Source organism: Manis pentadactyla, chromosome 3, assembly GCF_030020395.1.
Source record: "Manis pentadactyla isolate mManPen7 chromosome 3, mManPen7.hap1, whole genome shotgun sequence".
NCBI classification, from domain to species: domain Eukaryota; kingdom Metazoa; phylum Chordata; class Mammalia; order Pholidota; family Manidae; genus Manis; species Manis pentadactyla.
This window is the reverse complement of record NC_080021.1, coordinates 102,007,557-102,027,546: the sequence shown is the minus strand read 5'-3', so window position 1 is coordinate 102,027,546 and position 19,990 is coordinate 102,007,557. Positions and strand designations below refer to the sequence as shown.

Below are 19,990 nucleotides of genomic sequence, written 5' to 3'. Positions count from 1 at the left end.
GAGGGTTCCCCTTTCTCCACATCCTCACCAACATTTGTTGTTCTTTGTCTTTTGGATGATGGCCATTCTAACTGGTGTGAGGTGATATTTCATTGTGGTTTTAATTTGCATTTCCCTGATGATTAGTGATGTGGAGCATCTTTTCATGTGCCTGTTGGCCATCTGAATTTTTTCTTTGGAGAACTGTCTGTTCAGATCCTCTGCCCATTTTTTATTTGGATTATTTGCTTTTTGTTTGTTGAGGTGCGTGAGCTCTTTATATATTTTGGATGTCAACCCTTTATCGGGTCTGTCATTTATGAATATATTCTCCCATACTGTAGGATGCCTTTTTGTTCTATTGGTGGTGTCCTTTGCTGTACAGAAGCTTTTCAGCTTGATATAGTCCCACTTGTTCATTTTTGCTTTTGTTTCCATTGCCCGGGGAGATATGTTCATGAAGAAGTTGCTCATGTTTATGTCCAAGAGATTTTTGCCTATGTTTTTTTCCAAGAGTTTTATGGTTTCATGATTTACATTCAGGTTTTTGATCCATTTAGAATTAACTTTTGTGTATGGGGTTAGACAATGATCCAGTTTCATTCTCTTACATATAGCTGTCCAGTTTTGCCAACACCAACTGTTGAAGAGGCTGTCATTTCCCCATTGTATATCCATGGCTCCCTTACCATATACTAATTGACCATATATGTTTGAGTTAATATCTGGACTCTCTATTCTGTTCCACTGGTCTGTGGCTCAGTTCTTGTGCCAGTACCAAATTGTCTTGATTACTGTGGCTTTGTAGTAGAGCTTGAAGTTAGGAAGTGAGATCCCTTCTGCTTATTGTTCCTTCTCAGGATTGCTTTGGCTGTTTGGGGTCTTTTGTGGTTCCATATGAATTTTAGAACTATTTGTTCCAGTTCATTGAAGAATACTGTTAGTAATTTGATAGGGATTGCATTGAATCTTAGATTGCTTTATGCAGAATGGCCATTTTGACAATATTAATTCTTCCTACCCAAGAGCATGGGATGAATTTCCATTTATTAGTGTTCTCTTTAATTTCTCTTAAAAGTGTCTTGTTGTTTTCAGGGTATAGGTCTTTCACTTCCTTGGTTAGGTTTATTCTTAGGTATTTTATTCTTTTTGAATGCAATTGTTAATGGAACTGTTTTCCTGATTTCTCTTCTGCTAGTTCATCATTAGTGTATAGGAATGCAACAGATTTCTGCATATTAATTTGGTATCCTGCAACTTTGCTGAATTCAGATATTAGTTCAAGTAGTTTTGGAGTGGATTCTTTAGGGTTTTTTATGTGCAATATCATGGCATCTGCAAACAGGGACAGTTTGACTTGTTCCTTACCAATTTGGATGCCTTTTATTCTTTGTGTTGTCTGATTTCTGTGGCTAGGACCTCCAGAACTATGTTGAATAAAAGTGGGGAGAGTGGGCATCCCTGCTTTCTTCCTGATCTTAGGTGAAAAGCTTTCAGCTTCTCGTTGTTCAATATCATGTTGGCTGTGGGTTTGTCGAATATGGCCTTTATTATGTTGAGGTACTTGCTCTCTATACCCATTTTGTTGAGAGTTCTTATCATGAATGGATATTGAATTTTGTTGAATGCCTTTTCAGCATCTATGGAGATGATCATGTGGTTTTTGTCCTTCTTTTTGTTCATGTGGTGGATGATGTTGATGGATTTTCAAATGTTTTACCATCCTTGCATCCCTGGGATGAATCCCACTTGATCATGATGTATGATCCTCTTGATGTATTTTTGAATTCGTTTTGCTAATATTTTATTGAGTATATTTGCATCTATGTTCATCAGGGATATTGGTCTGTTATTTTCTTTTGTTGGTGTCTTTGCCTGGTTTTGGTATTAGAGTGATGCTGGTCTCATAGAATGAGATTGGAAGTATTCCCTCCTCTTCTACTTTTGGAAAACTTTAAGGAGAATGGGTATTATGTCTTCTCTATATGTCTGGTAAAATTCAGTGGTGAATTCATCTGGCCTGGAGTTTTGTTCTTGGGTAGACTTTTGATTACTGATTCAATTTCATTGTTGTTCATTGGTCTGTTTAGATATTCTGTGTCTTCCTTGGTCAGTTGTGGAAGGTTGTATTATTCTACAAAGCAGTCCAATTCTTCTAGGTTATCCAGCTTGTTAGCATAAAGGCTTTCATAGTATTCTCTGATAATTCTTTGTGTATCTGTTGTGTCCATCGTGATTATGATTCTGTTTATGTGTGTAGATTCTCTTTTTCTCTTAATAAGTCTGGCTAGGGGTTTATCTATTTTGTTTATTTCCTCAAAGAATGAGCTCTTGATTTCATTGTTTTTTTTCTATTGTTTTATTCTTCTCAGTTTTACTTATTTCTTCTCTATTCTTTATTATGTCACACCTTCTGCTGACTTTGGGCCTCATTTGTTCTTCTTTTTTCAGTTTCAATAATGGTGTGTTTAGACTATTCATTTGGGATTGTTCTTCCTTCTTTAAATAGGCCTGGATTGCTCTATATTTTCCTCTTAGAAGTGCCTTCGCTGCGTACCACAGAAGTTGGGGTTTTGTGCAGTTGTTGTCATTTGTCTCCATATATTGCTTGATCTCTATTTTAATTTGGTCATTTATCCATTGATTATTTAGGAGCGTATTGTTAAGCCTCCATGTGTTTGTGATCCTTTTTGTTTTCTTTGTACAATTTATTTCTAGTTTTATACCTTTGTGGTCTGAAAATTTGGTGGGTACAATTTCAATCTTTTTGAATTTACTGAGGCTCTTTTTGTGGCCTAGTATGTGGTCTATTCTGGAAAATGTTCCATGTGCACTTGAGAAGAATGTGTATCCTGCTGTTTTTGGGTGTAGAGTTCTGTAGATGTCTGTTAGGTCCATCTGTTCTAGTGTGTTGTTCAGTGCCTCTGTCCTTACTTATTTTCTGTCTGGTCTATCTGTCCTTTGGAGTTAGTGGTGTGTTGAAGTCTCCTAAAATGAATGCATTGCATTCTATTTCCTAAGAACTAGAATTAAAATTCTGTTAATATTTGTTTCACATATGTAGGTGCTTCTGTGTTGGGTGCATATATATTTATAATGGTTATATCCTCTTGTTGCACTGCCCCATTTATCATTATGTAATGTCCTTCTTTATTTCTTGTTACTTTCCTTGTTTTGAAGTCTATTTTGTCTGATACAAGTACTGCAACACCTTCTTTTTTCTCACTATTGTTTGCATGAAATTATCTTTTTCCATCCCTTCCCTTTTATTCTGTGTATGTCTTTGGGTTTGAGGTGAGTCTCTTGTAAGCAGCATATAGATGGGTCTTGCTTTTTTATCCATTCTATTACTCGGTGTCTTTTGATTGGTGCCTTTAGTCCATTTACAATTTAGAGTGATTATTGATAGATATGTACTTATTGTCATTGCAGGCTTTGGTTTCGTGGTTGCCAAAGGTTCAAGGGTAACTTCTTTACTATCTAACCATCTAACTTTAACTCACATATTATGTTATTATAAACACAGTCTGATGATTCTTTATTTCTCTCCCTTCTTTTTCTTCTTCCTTCACTCTTTATATGTTAGGTATTTTATTCTGTACTCTTTTGTGTTTCCCTTGATTATTTTTGTGGGTAGCTGATTTTAATTTTTGACTTTAGTTAGTATTTTGCTGGTCTGCTTTCTTTGCTGTGATTTTATTTTCTCTGGTGACATCTATTTAGCCTTAGGAGTACTTCCATCCATTACAGTCCCTTTAACATACCCTATAGAGGGGGTTTGTGGGAGGCAAATTCCATCAACTTATGCTTATATGGAAATTGTTTAATCCCTCCTTCAAATTTAAATGATAGTTTTGCTTGATACAGTATTCTTGTTTTGATGCCCTTTTGTGTCATTGCATTACATATAGCATGCCATTCTCTTCTGGTCTGTAAGGTTTCTGTTGAGAAGTCTGATGATAGCCTGATGGGTTTTCCTTTGGAAGTGATCTTTTTTTTCTCTCTGGCTGCCTTTAATACCCTGGCCTTGTCTTTGATCTTTGCCATTTTAATTATTATATGTCTTGGGGTTGTCCTCCTTGAGTCCCTTGTGTTAGGAGATCTGTGGGCTTCCATGGTCTGAGAGACTATTTCCTTCCCCAGTTTGGGGAAGTTTTCAGGAATTATTTCTTCAAAGACACTTTCTATCCCTTTTTCTCTCTTCTTCTTCTGGTACCCTATTGTGTGAAAATTGTTCCATTTGTGTTGGTCACACAGTCCTCTTAATATTCTTTCATTCTTAGAGATCCTTTTTTCTCTTTCTGCCTCAGCTTCTATGTATTCCTGTTCCCTGATTTCTATTCCATTAACAGTCTCTTGCACCTCATCCAGTCTGCTCTTAAGTCCTTCTATTGATTGTTTCATTTCTGGTATCTTCCTCCAGACTTCATCCTTTAGCCCTTGCATATTTCTCTGCGGGTCCATCAGCATGTTTATGACTTTTATTTTGAATTCTTTTTCAGGAAGATTAGTTATATCTATCTCTCCAGGCCCTCTCTCTGGTGTTGTTTGAGAGATTTTGTACTGGATCAGGTTCTTTTGCCTTTTCATGGAAATACAAGTGATCACCAGCAAGTGACACATGTGTCAACTGGGAGAACAAAGTCCCTTCCTGCTGGCTGATTGTCTTGCCCTTCTCCACTGCCTGTGCTGGTTACCTCACACCCAGAGCAGTCTTTGGGTTAATATTCTGTGCTGCAATGGGTGGGGCAGTCCTTGGGATGGCCTAGGGCACTGCAGGGGTTCGCAGGTACACAGCATGTGTTCTCCTGTGAGAACAGCACCCCTTTGTGTCTTCCAGACTTTGTGCCAGCTTCCTCTGTCTGTAACGGGCAGCTGTATGCTGGCAGCAGCCTCTGGGACTCGCCCAGTTAGGTGTGTGCTGGGAGAAGACTGTGTGATTGCTGTGAGTGGGGCTGCTCCCCAGCTGCTCTGCAGCAATGGTGGGTCAGCTGGTTTGCTTGCAGTGCTGGTGGGGGGGAGTGAATGGCAGGCTGCATATTGCTGTGAGGGGCTTCGAAACTGCATTGCCACCCAGGGGATGAGGGTGTCTGAAGTTCCTTAAGATTCCTAGCCTGCTAGGCTGAGTGTGCCAGGATGGTTTTGTCTACCTGTTAAGCCCTTGTCCCTTTAAGTCTTTTAAACTGCCTGCTTTTCTTTTGTGTCAGGGGAGCCGGCTGTGGGGACCTGCTCACAGTCTCCATCTTGGATTTTTCTTTTCTGTTTCTCTAATATCTGGTACACCATACAATGTGTGTCTATGCTCCTGGTGCAGATTACTAGGGCTTGTTATTTAGCAGTCCTGTGCTTCCACTCCCTCCCCACTCTGATTCTTTTCCTTCCGCCAGTGAGCTGGGGATGGGGGAAGTGCTCAGGTCCCACTGGGTCACGGCTTTGTATCTTACCCTTTTCATGAGATGCTGAGTTCTCGCAGATGTAGATGTAGCCTGGCTGTTGTACTGTATCTTCTGGTCTCCCTTTTAGGAATAGTTGTATTTGTTGCATTTTCAAAGTATATATGGTTTTGGGAGGAGATTTCTGCTGCCCTACTCATGCCACCATCTTGAGCACCTCCATGAGGAGAACCCTTAAATTTTTATAGTGACCCCCACCCTTTTAAAAAGCAGAACTAGTAAAAACATTCTTCCATGTCAAAAAACAAATGATATCTTCCTAATTGAAAACAGAACCCAAGTCTACACTTATCTTAATATCATGGCTGACTTGAATGCTGAGATAATTTGGATGTTGTCATCCAAAAAGTTGTTGCTAAGGCCAGTGTCAAGGCGCTTCCCCCTATGTTTTCTTCTATGAGTTTTATGATACCAGGTCTTACATTTAACTTATTAATCCATTGCAAGTTAATTTTTGTGAGTGGTGTGATATGAAATCAAACATACCTTTCAATTTCATTACAATCTAAGGTTTTCAGTTGGCCACACACAAGGCCATCCCAAGCCATTGTCTTTTTTTTTTTTTTTGGTATCATTAATCTACAATTACATGAGGAACATTATGTTTACTAGGCTTCCTCCTTCACCAAGTCCCACCCCCCACAATCCCCATTACAGTCACTGTCCATCAGCTTATTGTCTTTTAGTGATTCTTATCTTTTACCTTAGAAGTTGCAACTAGGATGTGGTACAGTTTTAGTAATGATAATACTCAAAAACTATGGAGTGGTGGCAAATACTACAAAGCTACACAGCTCCTGTTTTGAAGCAGTCCAATAGAAATAAAGTCAGATAAAACACAAATTACCCCAATGGCTTTGCATATAAGACCTTTTCTTTAGATCTATCTTGATTTCCATAGAAACTGGAACTGTTCTCCACTTTGGATCACAGGGTAGGCGGCAACAAGATAAATAACACCATTTGCCTTTCTAAGTGTTTCATAGTTGTTTTTGCTTTTTAAAAATTGTGCTTTTCCTTCTTGCCATTTAGAAAAGAAACTGGACTTGGAATCATTGGACCTGTCGAAGATGAGGGTGGCTGAGCTGAAACAGATACTGTACAGCTGGGAAGAGTGCAGGGCCTGTGTGGAGAAAACTGACTATGTGAATCTGACCAAAGAACTGGCACCCAAGTATGCAGTGACACACCCCACGACAGAACTCTGATCCCCGGCGGCCAGTGCCTGGTTCATTGTAATTAGAGATGAGATGCTTCTAGGGTATGGACGTGTTGGCTAAGCATGACAGGGACTTACACTGTGCATGGTCTCATACTTTTTGCTTTGATATTATACCTCAGAATTGGTTACTTGGGTTTGTAAGTAAAACTGCTAATATTAATGGTGTCTTAACATTTGCAGTGTACCAAAACCTGACAGTGCCTTTCTCATAATTTTCTTGTAAGGCTATATAAATCATTATTGCCTACCTCCTAAAATTGGGAAAAGTGAACTACTGAAAAATTGATGTAGTAAATTGATTTTAAGAAGGGAAGAGAATGCTTAGAGGCCCCTCTCTGTGCATTTAATTTTTAATTAAATATATTGGTTGAGGGCAAAAGAAACAATGCTTAGCTTATCTAAATCCCAACTTCAAGCCAAAATAACCTGGTATAATCAAAAGTTCTTTAAAAAGTAAACTTTGTATTTTCACTGCAAATCCCTCGGCATTCTAGCTCTCTTTGGTATCAGAAATGGAGGGCAAGAGACACTACTTAAATGAGTGTTTCCCATGTGAAGAAAACCTATTTAAAACTTATTTAAATTGACTTAAAGAAAATAGATCAAGAATCCACACAAGTATAGCCAACATTAGCAAACTGTGTCAACACTCACACTATTACCGAGCCAAGCTCAAGGCCTTCCTGCCACACATTAGACAAGTTTTTGACAGAATACAGTATATTAAGAGCATCTGCAGTCAACATGAAGCTTTATGTTCTTAATGCTATTTTATCAACTTTAAATTGTAAAATCATTTTTGGCCATAGAAGAATAAGAAACCCACTGTAGAAGTGGCTGCCTCTGTGTGGCAGACAGAAGTGGGGAATGCCTGCAGAGCAGCTCAAGGGAACTTTTTGGGGTGGCAGGAATGTCCTTTATCTTGATTGGTGTGGTGGTTACATGGTGAATAAGACTGTCAAACTCATCCAGTAGTAGTATAGTTAAGATCTGGGCATTTTTTTGTATGCAAATTATATCTATAGTACTGCTATATATTATTTTAAAACTAAAATGCATTGATTCAAAATATCTTGTTCATAGGCAGAGAAAAACAAACACCATATGATTTCACTTATTTGTGGAATATAAAAACAAAGCAACACAGAAGGAACAAAGCAGCATTAAACTCATAGACACAGAGAAATGACTAGTGGTTACCCAAGGGGAGGGGAGTGGGCTGGGGCAAGGGAGGGGGAAGAGGAGGGGGACTGTTGAACCACTGTGATGTACATTTCATCATAATAAAAAACGTTCTTGTTCATTTAAGGAATTGCATATACTGGCTGGTACTTCTTTTGGGTAGTGGAGGAGAAATTTCCCAGATTGAAAGTATACATTGAAAGCAAAATTTTCATTTTTAAATGCTGTACTAGTAAACAAATTTTCACTTGGGCAGTTGGGATAACTGAACTTGTCAGGGAATTACTAGTTAGTAATTTAAAGGTGAGAATAAAAACATTATGGTGTAATACATGCCCAAAAGGGTTCCTGTTACTGGATTTTGGCAGCTTGATACGTCATGTGTAAACACCCCACCTTATTATTAATTATGTATTTTAAAAGTCCAAATTTAGGCTTTTTTACCTTTTGTATCATTTATTTATTTATTTATTTATTTATTTAGGTGCATTTTGAACCTATTGAGAAACTTGTCATTGAAAATAGCATGTTGGATGGCTGATCTCAAAATCAGGTCATATTTCTGTGTCATTTTTTTCAGATATAAATCTAAGAGCACAGCACAATGGGTCATTTAAACCTATGATGTTTAGTCTGGACTTCAAAGGGCATTTACTCTAAATCAGTGCTACTCAAACTTTGTTCAAACTGTGCATACATATCCCTCAGGGATCTCATTAAAATGTGGATTCTGATCCAGTACGTCTGGGAGGGGCTGGAGCCTGCATTCTAACAAGCCCCAGAGTGATGTCCATTTTGTTCTGCTAGGGACCATACACTGAGTAGTAAGGGCCTGAGTCATCCTCAGGTTGGTCAAGGATCCTGTGGTTGATTTATTTTTTCTTTCTGCCAGTCTCAATCAATTAGGTTTTTGATAGAGTGGAATATAATACTAATATCCAAACATAAAAAGCAAACATACAAGAGCTGACTCTCTCATGTAGAAGAAGTCTAGAGGTAGCCAGTCCAGAGTAAATATGGCAGTTCCACCAAGTCCTTAGGGACTCAGCTCTTTTTGCTTCAGATACAATTGATGGGTTCTATTCTTAACCCACAGTGCAAGCTGGCTGCTGGAATTCCTTGTTCCAGAAGGGAGAAGGCATGAAAAGACCTGCCAACAAGCTGAGCCAGCCTCTTTAAGCCTTTCCCTTCCCCTCCCCTCAACCTCCAACCCTACTCTGACTCCCAAGTTCCAGGTCCCACTCCATGAGGCTTATATGTCATTGACTAAGTTTAATGACATGCCAAACCTTTACTGCAAGGAAGGCTGGGAAATAATATCTTTTGATTGACCTCACTGCTGCCCAAATAAAATCAGGATTTTTTTAATGAGGAAGAAGGGAGAAACAATCTGTGATGACAAGCCATCTCTGCCACACAGCATACATTTTTCCTTCCCATAAACTTAATTATAATTCCTGGCTATTATACCCTAAATAACTCGTCTCCCCCCTTGCTAAATGTAGGTCCTGTCTTTCCTTTCCTTCTTTTTTGGTTTGACAAGAAGTGGCTACTGTTTTCCTATTTTCTCTTCTTTTTAAATGGCTTCCTCTCTCACTTTGTGCATGTGTTTGCATTTTGAAAAATATGTTTTTACCCAAAATCCATAATAAACACACAAGGTTTAGAAGTCATTCTATCAAGTGACAGAAGTCTGGGCTCAAAGTTTTCATTTAAACGGTGGTGGTCTGGGGCCAACACTATTCCTGATCTACTCTTGATTTAAAAAATTCCAAGCATGAGAGTTCTTAACATACATGGGAGACTAGATACAACATTTAAATCGCAATCTAAAAGTTGTAGTTATTAATTTGACTATAGATATCTGTAATCCACATTTTACCAAAGAGTGTTAAATTTAGAACAAATTAGCTTGGCATATAGGACAGGAAAATATTTGATGATTAGATCACTAAAAAACAGGAGAGCATTTTGTGATCTAGTGAGTTTGAGCAGCTCTGGGTGAGAATCTTTTTGAAGTCAGTGGCTGAATTTTGATCTTCAAAATCTCATCTAGAACAAATGATTATCAGATGCCCATTCTTTTACAGTGTGTTTGAGATAAAACAATTCCACCAAAACAAATAGAAAAAGGGATGGGTAGTATGTATTCTAAAGTTTTTTGTTTGTTTTTGATATGCTGTTCACTGACAAAAATGTTGAGAATTTGGGATTGTGCAAGCACACCTAGTGCTGAATTCCTAAAGCTCATCAGGATTTAAGTTAAAATTTTAATGTGTGAGACTGATAAATTAAAGATTGAAATATGATGGTTGTCAAAGGTTGGGTTGTTAGTTATCAGCGAAGTGGATCTGTTTTTAAGGCAGTATTTAAAGCTTCTCAGGTGATGTCCCCAGGAAGCTGTCTTAGGTACTCTACATGTAATTCTGATGACTCCCACCAAGCTGTGCTAATTTCTCTGCGTGGGAAGCTTAGCCTGTGCAACTGGGCTCTTCCTAAATTTGGTGGTTGACCTTGCAAGCTGACATACATGGTCTGGCAAGTGGTGCATTTTCTGTGAATGTGTACCTGCTTATTAAGATCCTGTGGGTTAGCTTATACTATGTAAGAGATGCGTTAACCCACATTTTGAACAAAAGAAGAAAAAGGCATACATAAAGACATACAGCACAGGTCCACATCCATTATAAAATAGTTGGAGCTAGGTATTCTTGGAATTCACAATTTTTCAGATGTGGTGTACATAAGAAATATTTCAAAACCCCCTAGAAGCTTGGGGCAGCATCCTGTAATGCCTGTCTATAAATCCAGACCAGGTTTTGTTTGTCAAATGAGTTACAAAAGAGAACTTTTGTGTTCATAACGTTTTGGATTTCTGAATCTTGGATAAGAGATAGTGGCACTGTAATTCTGTGGTGACTCCAGTCTAGGTGTTATCAATAATTAATTAAGACTTTGGGCCTTGTTTGATAAAACTTTACCTCCCATAGACTAGTCTCACTTAGATATTCTCTGTCCTACAAAGGAATTGAAAAGCACCTGGGGGCCTCAGAAAATTAAGACTCCAAGTGCCTTTCTCCTTTCTTTTGGCCACATGCCTTTCTCAGGGGAGCATGGTGCAGGGTCAGCATTAAATACCCATCAAGGAAACGTGCTCACTATATTGTCTTCTTTCCAAACAGATGGGGCGGCTGTGGTTTCTCCTCTTCAGGTCACCACTCCAAGAAGCTGAAAGGAGTAATTACTTCTCGTTCTGCAGCCCCTACCCTCAAGACGACTCTCTCTTCAGACTGAAAATCTGTTCAGACTTTGCAACCTACTGTCTCTATGGTGGCCATGTTTACAATCAGCTGCAGAAGACAATGTTTACATGGGATTTGCCTTTTTTCCTTTTGAATTTGTTAAAACCTATCTTGGAAACAACAGATCAAATGCTGGGGCCCTAGTGATGGAGCAGCTATACATACATTCTGAGGGGTCTTGGGCTCTGCAATTTCTAGCAGGCAGTGAACTTGCTCACCTGCTAGATATCATCTAGGAATGTGTGTGTTTATCCCAGGAATTCAGGTGTTCCCCTCATTTCTGAGTCTTCCACAGTCAGCCAAATACTTACTTCTCACGGAGCTCTATTCTTCCTCAATCCTAAATTATTAGGCATCCTTGTTTCTTTCAGAAAGGAGTCTGGAGTTTTCTCCTTTCCAGATTATATTTATATGGATATGTTTTTGCCTCCCCAGTAAGTTCAGTGTCACAGCACCTTGACCTTGGGTTCAAAAGCCTGGTTCAGACCCAGACTTTGCAAATGACCTTTGCAGTCCCCTTTGCTTTCTCTAATACAGCTTATTGATGGTTCCTGAGAGTTCCATTGTATTGGAAAACATTGTTACTGTAATAGCATCTTGAATATACAAAGACAGAAGCAGAAGGAGTAAGATGGAAAGAGCACTGAATTGGAATTTGAAGCCTAGGCTTACCTGTGGCTGGTTATGCTGAGAAGTGTAGTGTGACTTTTTCTGGCCCTCAGTTCTTCATCTTAGAATGTAGCTAATAATGTCTACCCTAATTGGGTTGTTGTGAGGATTAAATGGGAAAATATAAATAAAATATGTAACAGAGTACCTGGCTCAGGGTAGACACCTCAATAATTATTAGTTGAATAGGAATGGCTCTTTTCTTTTAAAGATTTCATTTACCATCACAGCATCCTACATGAAGGTATGGTGGGTACTACGCAGTTCACAGATGAGGAAGGAAGGCAGAGGAGACATTCAATGACTTGACAACAAGGCCAAGAAATGAATTCAGGTCATCTGACTTCTGGATTGGATATAATTTATAGGCTGAGAAACACAGGCTTGAGAGAGGTTGATGATTTGGAAACTACAGAGCTTTAAAGTGATGTTTGAGAAGCAGGCACGTTCACACCTCATGCCTTTGAGTTCTTAAAGGGATTGCAAGAAATAGGCAAATAAAAATGAGCTAAAATGACTGGAATTCAATAAATAATGAATATAATGTATTCTAGGATGACATTTGTGATCAGGAATGGGTTATGTCTTTTATCTGGGGTGACTCAATGTTTGTGGACCATCATTTAATTCTACACACTTCCATGATGCTATTGCATCATGTGAAATGCAGAAGAATTTAGGTCAATTGTCTTGTCCAACAACAAAAAGCATGATGGATATGTTCATGGATCTTTTTATTGCAGCCACATATACCAGTTCTCTGTAAACACCTAGGAAACTTACTCATTGGCTTGTACTTAGAATGCCAATTAAAGCTCTTGAAACTCAGCAACCTCAAATGAAGCACTTTTGAGTTGTGCTTTGTTTAAACCAGTTTGACTATTAGTACATTTTCCATCTGTCTTCCTTTTTCTATTAGGCATAAAAGATAACATACTATAATGTGACACTGTATTTTGAGGAGCTGCTCCTCACTTGCTTAAATTGTTGGAAAATGCAATGATTTTATTTTCCGTTTTCATAGCAGTATCAGTTATTTTCATCTAACTTATGCTTATCAGAATACACTCTAAGTTATGTAACTCTCTCCTGGAGAGAGAGGAAAATATGAAGTATATTCTTGGGAAAATCAATGAATATTTGTTAAAAGCCTACTTGCGCTGTAATTTTTTTTTTGTTAAGGTATTATTGATATACACTCTTATGAAGGTTTCACAAGAAAAACAATGTGGTTATTAAATTCATCCTTATTATTGAGTCCCCCCATACCCCATTGCAGTCACTGTCCATCAGTGCAGTAAGATGTCACAGAGTCCCTATTTGTCTTCTCTGAGCTACACTGTCTTCCCTGGGACCCAATACCATGTGCACCAATCATGATACCCCATAATCCCCTTCTCCTTACCTTCCCACCCACCTTCCCCAAACCCTTTCCCTTCGGTAACCACTAGTCCCTTCTTGGAGTCTGTGAGTCTGCTGCTATTCTGTTCCTTCAGTTTTGCTTCATTGTTACACTCCACAGATGAGGGAAATCATTTGATATTTGTCTTTCTCTGCTTGACTTATTTCACTGAGCATAATACTCTCTAGCTCCATCCATGTTATTGCAAATGGTAGGATTTGTTTCTTTCTTATGGCTGAATAGGATTCCATTGTGTATATATACCACCTCTTCTTTATCCATTCATCTTCTGATGGACACTTAGGTTGCTTCCATATCTTGGCTCTTGTAAATAGTGCTGCGATAAACATAGGGGTGCATATGTCTTTTTGAATCTGAGAAGTTGTTTTCTTTGGGTAAATTCCTAGGGGTGGAGTTCCCGGGTCAAATGGTATTTCTATTTTTACTTTTATGAAGAATCTCCATATTGCTTTCCACAATGGCTGAACTTTTCTGTGTTGGCCATCCTAACTGGTGTGAGGTGATATCTCATTGTGGTTTTAATTTGCATTTCCCTGATAATTAGCAATGTGGAGCATCTTTTCATATGCCTGTTGGCCATCTGAATTTCTTCTTTTGAGAAGTGTCTGTCCAGATCCTGTGCACATTTTTAAACTGGATTATTTGCTTTTTGTTTGTTGAGGTGAATGAGCTCTTTATATATTTGGGATGTCAACCCTTTACCGGATCTGTCATTTATGAATATGTTCTCCCATATTGTAGGATGCCTTTTTATTCTATTGGTGGTGTCTTTAACTGTACAGAAGCTTTTCAGCTTGATATAGTTCCCACTTGTTCATTTTTGCTTTTGTTTCCCTTGCCTGGGGAGTTATGTTCATGAAGAAGTTGCTCATGTTTATGTCCAAGAGATTTTTGCCTATATTTTTTTCTAAGAGTTTTATGGTTTCATGACTTACATACAGTAAGTCTCCATTTCAAATTAACTTTTGTGTATGGGGTTAGACAATGATGGAGTTTCATTCTCTTACATGTAGCTGTCCAGTTTTGCCAACACCAGCTGTTGAAGAGGCTGTCATTTCCCCATTGAATATCCATAGCTCCTTTATAATATATTAATTGACCATTTATGTTTGGGTTAATGTCTGGAGTCTATTCTGTTCCACTGTTCTCTGGGTCTGTTCTTGTGCCAGTACCAAATTGTCTTGATTACTGCGGCTTTGTAGTAGAGCTTGAAGTTGGGAAGTGAGATCCCTTCTGCTTATTGTTCCTTCTCAGGATTGCTTTGGCTGTTTGGGGTCTTTTGTGGTTCCATATGAATTTTAGAACTATTTGTTCCAGTTCGTTGAAGAATGCTGTTGGTACTTTGATAGGGATTGCATTGAATCTTAGATTGCTTTATGCAGAATGGCCATTTTGACAATATTAATTCTTCCTAGCCAACAGCATGGGATGAGTTTCCATTAGAGTCCTCTTAATTTTTCTTAAGAGTGTCTTGTTGTTTTCAGGGTATAGGTCTTTCACTTCCTTGGTTAGGTTTATTCCTAGGAATTTTATTCTTATTGATGCAATTGTGAATAGAATTGTTTTCCTAATTTCTCTTTCTGCTTGTTCATCATTAGTGTATATGAAAGCAACAGATTTCTGTGTATTAATTTTGTATCCTACAACTTTGCTGAATTCAGATATTAGTTATAGTAGTTTTGGAGGGGAGTCTTTAGGGTTTTTCATGTGCAGTATCATGGCATCTACAAATAGTGACAGTTTAACTTCTTCTTTACCAATCTGGATGCCTTGTAAATACATTACTTTGTTTTGTCTGATTGCCGTTGCTAGGACCTCCAGTACTATGTTGAATAACAGTGCGGAGAGTGGGCATCCCTGTCTCGTTCTGGATCTTAGAGGAAAAACTTTCACCTTCTAGCTGTTACGTATGATGCTGGCTGTGGGTTTGTCAAATATGGCCTTTATTATGTTGAGGTGCTTGCCCTCTATACCCATTTTGTGGAGAGCTTTGATCATGAATGGATGTTGAATTTTCTTGAATGCTTTTTCAGTGTTTATGGAGATGTTCATGTGGTTTTTGTCCTTCTTTTTGTTGATGTGGTGGATGATGTTGATGGATTTTCAAATGTTGTACCATCCTTGCATTCCTGGGATGAATCCCACTTGATCATGATGTATGATCCTATTGATATATTTCTGAATTTGGTTTACTAATATTTTGTTGAATATTTTTGCATCTATGTTCATCAGGGATATTGGTCTGTAATTTTCTTTTTAGATGGGGTCTTTGCCTGGTTTGGGTGTTAGAGTGATGCTGGCTTCATAGAATGAGTTTGGAAGTATTCCCTCCTCTTCTATTTTTTTGGAAAACTTTAAGGAGAATGGGTATTATATCTTATCTATAAGTCTGATAAAATTCAGCGGTGAATCTAACTGGCCCAGGGATTTTGTTCTTGGGTAGTTTTTTGATTACTGATTCAATTTCATTGCTGGTAATTGGTCTGTTTAGATTTTCTGTTTCTTCCTTGGTGTGTCTTGGAAGGTAGTATTTTTCTAGGAAGTTGTCCATTTCTTCTAGGTTTTCTAGCTCATTAGCATATAGATTTTCATAGTATTCTCTAATAATTCTTTGTATTTCTGTGGGGTCTGTAGTGATTTTTCCTTTCTCACTTCTGATTCTGTTGATGTGTGTAGATTCTCTTTTCCTCTTAATAAGTCTGGCTAGGGGCTTATCTATTTTGTTTATTTCCTCAAAGAAACAGCTCTTGGTCTCATTGATTTTTCTGTTGTTTCATTCTTCTCAATTTTATTGATTTCTTCTCTGTTCTTTATTACGTCCCCCCTTCTGCTGACTTTGGACCTCATTTGTTCTTCTTTTTCCAGTTTCAATAATTGTGACTTTAGACTATTCATTTGGTATTGTTCTTCCTTCTTTAAATAGGCCTGAATTCCTATATACTTTTCTCTTAGAACTGCCTTTGCTACATACCACAGAAGTTGGGGCTTTGTGCTGTCATTGTCATTAGTCTCTATATATTGCTTGATCTCTATTTTAATTTGGTCATTGATTATTTATGAGCATGTTGTTAAGCCTCCATGTGTTTGTGAGCCTTTTGTTTTCTTTGTACAATTTATTTCTAGTTTTATACCTTTGTGGTCTGAGAATTTGGTTGGTACAATTTCAATCTTTTTGAATTTACTGAGGCTCTTTTGTGGCCTAGTATGTGGTCTATTCTGGAAAATGTTCCACGTGCACTTGAGAAGAATGTGTATCCTGCTGCTTTTGAGTGTAGAGTTCTGTAGATGTCTGTTAGGTCCATCTGTTGTAATGTGTTGTTCAGTGCCTCTTTGTTCTTACTTATTTTCTGTCTGGTTGATCTGTCCTTTGGAGTGAGTGGTGTGTTGAAGTCTCCTAAAATGAATGCATTGCATTCTATTTCTTCCTTTAATTCTGTTAGTATTTGTTTCACATATGTTGGTGCTCCTGTATTGGGTACATATATATTTATAATGGTTATGTCCTCTTTTGGACTGACCCCTTCATCATTATGTAATGTCCTTCTTTATCTCTTTTTACTTTCCTTGTTTTGAAGTCTATTTTGTCTGATACAAGTACTGCAACACCTGCTTTTTCTCCCTATTATCTGCATGATATATCTTTTTCCATCCCTTCACTTTTAGTCTGTATACCTCTTTGGGTTTGAGGTGAGTCTCTTGTAAGCAGCATATATATGGGTCTTGCTTTTTTATCCATTCTATTACTCTGTGTCTTTTGATTGGGGCATTCAGTCCATTTACATTTAGGGTGATTATTGAAAGATATGTACTTATTGCCATTGCAGGCTTTAGATTCATTGTTACCAATGGTTCAAGGATAGCTTCTTTACTATCTAACTATCTAACTTAACTCGCTTATTAAGCTATTAAAAACACATTGTGATGATTCTTTATTTCTCTCCCCTCTTATTCCTCCTCCTCCCTTATTATTTATATGTTAGCTGTTTATTCTGTACTCTTTTGTGTTTCCTTTGACTGCTTTTGTGAGTAGTTGATTTTATTTTCTGCCTTTAGTTAGTATTTGGTTGGTCTGCTTTCTTTGCTGTGATTTTATTTTCTTTGGTGACATCCATTTAGTCTTAGGAGTACTTCCATCTAGAGCATTCCCTTTAAAATATCCCATAGAGGTGGTTTGTGGGAGGCAAATTCCCTCAACTTTTGCTTTTCTGGGAATTGTTGAATCCCTCCTTCATATTTAAATGATAATTGTGCTGGATACAGTATTCTTGGTTCAAGGCCCTTCTGTTTCATTGCATTAACTACATCATGCCCTTCTCTTCTGGCCTGTAAGGTTTCTGTTGAGAAGTCTGATGATAGCTTGATGGGTTTTCCTTTGTAGGTGACCTTTTATCTCTCTCTAGCTGCCTTTAATACTCTGTCCTTGTCTTTAATCTTTGCCATTTTAATTATTATATGTCTTGGGGTTGTCCTCCTTGGGTCCCTTGTGTTGGTAGATCTGTGGGCTTCCATGGTCTGAAAGACTATTTCCTTCCCCAGTTTGGGGATGTTTTCAGCAATTATTTCTTCAAAGACAATTTCCATCCCTTTTTCTATCTCTTCTTCTTCTGGTACCCCTATAATGAAAATATTGTTCTGTTTGGATTGGTCACACAGTTCTCTTAATATTCTTTCATTCCTGGGGATCCTTTCATCTCTCTCTGCCTCAGCTTTTTTGTACTCCTGTTCTCTGATTTCTATTCCATTAACAGTCTCTTGCACCTCATCCAGTCTGCTCTTAAATCCTTCCAGATATTGTTTCATTTCTGTAATCTCCCTCCTGACTTCATCCCTTAGCTCTTGCATATTTCTCTGCAGGTACATCAGCATGGTTATGACCTTTATTTTGAATTATTTTTCAGGAAGATTGGTTATATCTATCTCCCCAGGCCCTCTCTATGGGGTTGTCTGGGTGATTCTTGACTGGACCAGATTCTTCTGCCTTTTCATGGCGATAGAGGTAGTTGTAGGCAGGTGGCATGTGTGTCAGCTGGGAGAACAAAGTCCCTTCCTGCTTGTTGGTTGCCTTGCCCTTCTCCGCTGCCTGTGTTGCTTACCCCACACTGGGAGCAGCCTCTGGGTTATCTCCTGAGCTGCCGTGGGTGGGGCAGCCCTCGGGGTAGCCCAGAGCCCTGTGGGGAGTAGCAGGTGTGTCCAGTGTGCTCTCCTGCCAGAACAACACCCCTTTGTCCCCTGCTGCAGCCTCCTCTGTCTGTGCCTGGCAGATGCATGCTGATAGCAGCCTCTGGGTCTGGCCCTGGCAGCTGCGTGCTGGGAGGAGACTCTGGGCAGTTGCTGTGGGTGTTGCCACTCTCTGGCTGCTCCGCCACTGTGGTGTGGCCACGCCAGCCGGGGGGAACAAATGGCAGGCTGCTTATTGCCGTGAAGGGCTTTGTGACTGCGTTGCCACCCAGGGGGCTGGGGCACCTGAAATTCCTCAGGATTCCCAGCCTGCTGGGCTGAGTGTGCCAGGACAATTCCATCCTGCTGTTAGGCCCCTGTCCCTTTAAGACATCCATAAAGGACTCACTTTTCTTTTGTCCCAGGGGAGTTGGCTGTGGGGACCCATGTGCAGATTTTAGTTTTCCATATCTCTAATATCCAGCACACCATGCAATGTGTGTTTGCACTCCTGGTGCAGGTTACTAGGGCTGGTTATTTAGCTGTCCTGGGCTCCCTCTCCCTCCCTGCTCCGACTCCTTTCCTCCCACCAGTGAGCTGGGGTTGGGGGAGCACTTGGGTCCTGAAGGGTTGCGGCTTGTATCTTACCCACCTTCATGAGATGCTGAGTTCTTGCAGATGTAGATGTAGTCTGGCTGTTGTACTGTATTTTCTGGTCTCTCTGTTAGGCGTAGTTGTATTTGTTGTATTTTCAAAAATATATATGGTTTTGGGAGGAGATTTCTGCTGCCCTACTCATGCTGCCATATTGGCTCCTCCCCCAGTGATGTTCACTTTTATCATTTAGTTAAGATGGTGTCTGTCAAGTTTCTCCACAGTAAAGTTAATTAATAAATACTTTGAGGTGGGGTATTACTAAGTATTTAAAGCTATTCATTAAAATGTTAAGTATTTTATGGAGAGATAATTTAAGACTGTGAATATCTTGTTCCTCATGAAAACTTTATCCATTAATTGTGGCATCTACAGATGCTTCTTACCTGGCACAATTATTATTAAGATGGTTGATAATTATACAATGCTACCATTCCATTGACACAGATTCGTTGGCATTCTACTATAAGGTAGAGCTTTTCCTTCTTATTTCTATCAGTACAGATTCATGGATTCATGTGGTACTGAATGTGTTATAATCCATTATTAACATTATTTACTTTGATGCTCAAGCTGGCCCAGATTGAGCCAGTGAGTTCCTTTTCAAACTCCTGTGACTTTTGACAGTCCCCATCATTCTTAAGGAACTTCCTTATTTTACTCACAATAATTTCCAGGCTCATATGGTACTTTTCCTGCCATATCCCTTGAGTCAGCCATTTCTGCAAGGAGCCTTAGTTCTTCTTAGATGAGAATGGTGTTTAGAAATCAAGGTTTAGGCATTAAAAGTGGTCAATGCTACCAGAATGTCATAGATTCCAGGTCCTCTTGGTGGGTAGAGCTACATATCCTCACACAACATATACATAATCTGTATTAGTATTTATGTGTTTTAGAAACCCTGTGTTCACGCTAATGCCTCCAATTATAATCTAACATCACATAAATT

General features: G+C 38.8%; 1 protein-coding gene across 3 annotated transcripts in view; it reads left to right on the top strand.

The window, feature by feature from the left end:
- CDNF (cerebral dopamine neurotrophic factor) overlaps window positions 1-12,939 on the top strand; it is a 49,513-nt gene extending 36,574 nt beyond the window's left edge. For 2 of the 3 annotated variants that reach the window (XR_005029356.2, XM_036908055.2), the window contains one exon: window positions 6,465-7,867. Coding sequence is in view for 2 of the 3 variants with exons in the window: in XM_036908055.2 (XP_036763950.1) it covers window positions 6,465-6,640 (176 nt within the window). In the remaining variant the exon portion in view is untranslated. Of the gene's footprint in view, window positions 1-6,464; window positions 7,868-11,018 lie in introns of those variants that run through there. The other variant, XM_036908054.2, reaches the window with a different exon arrangement.
- Window positions 12,940-19,990: the final 7,051 nt, after the last annotated feature.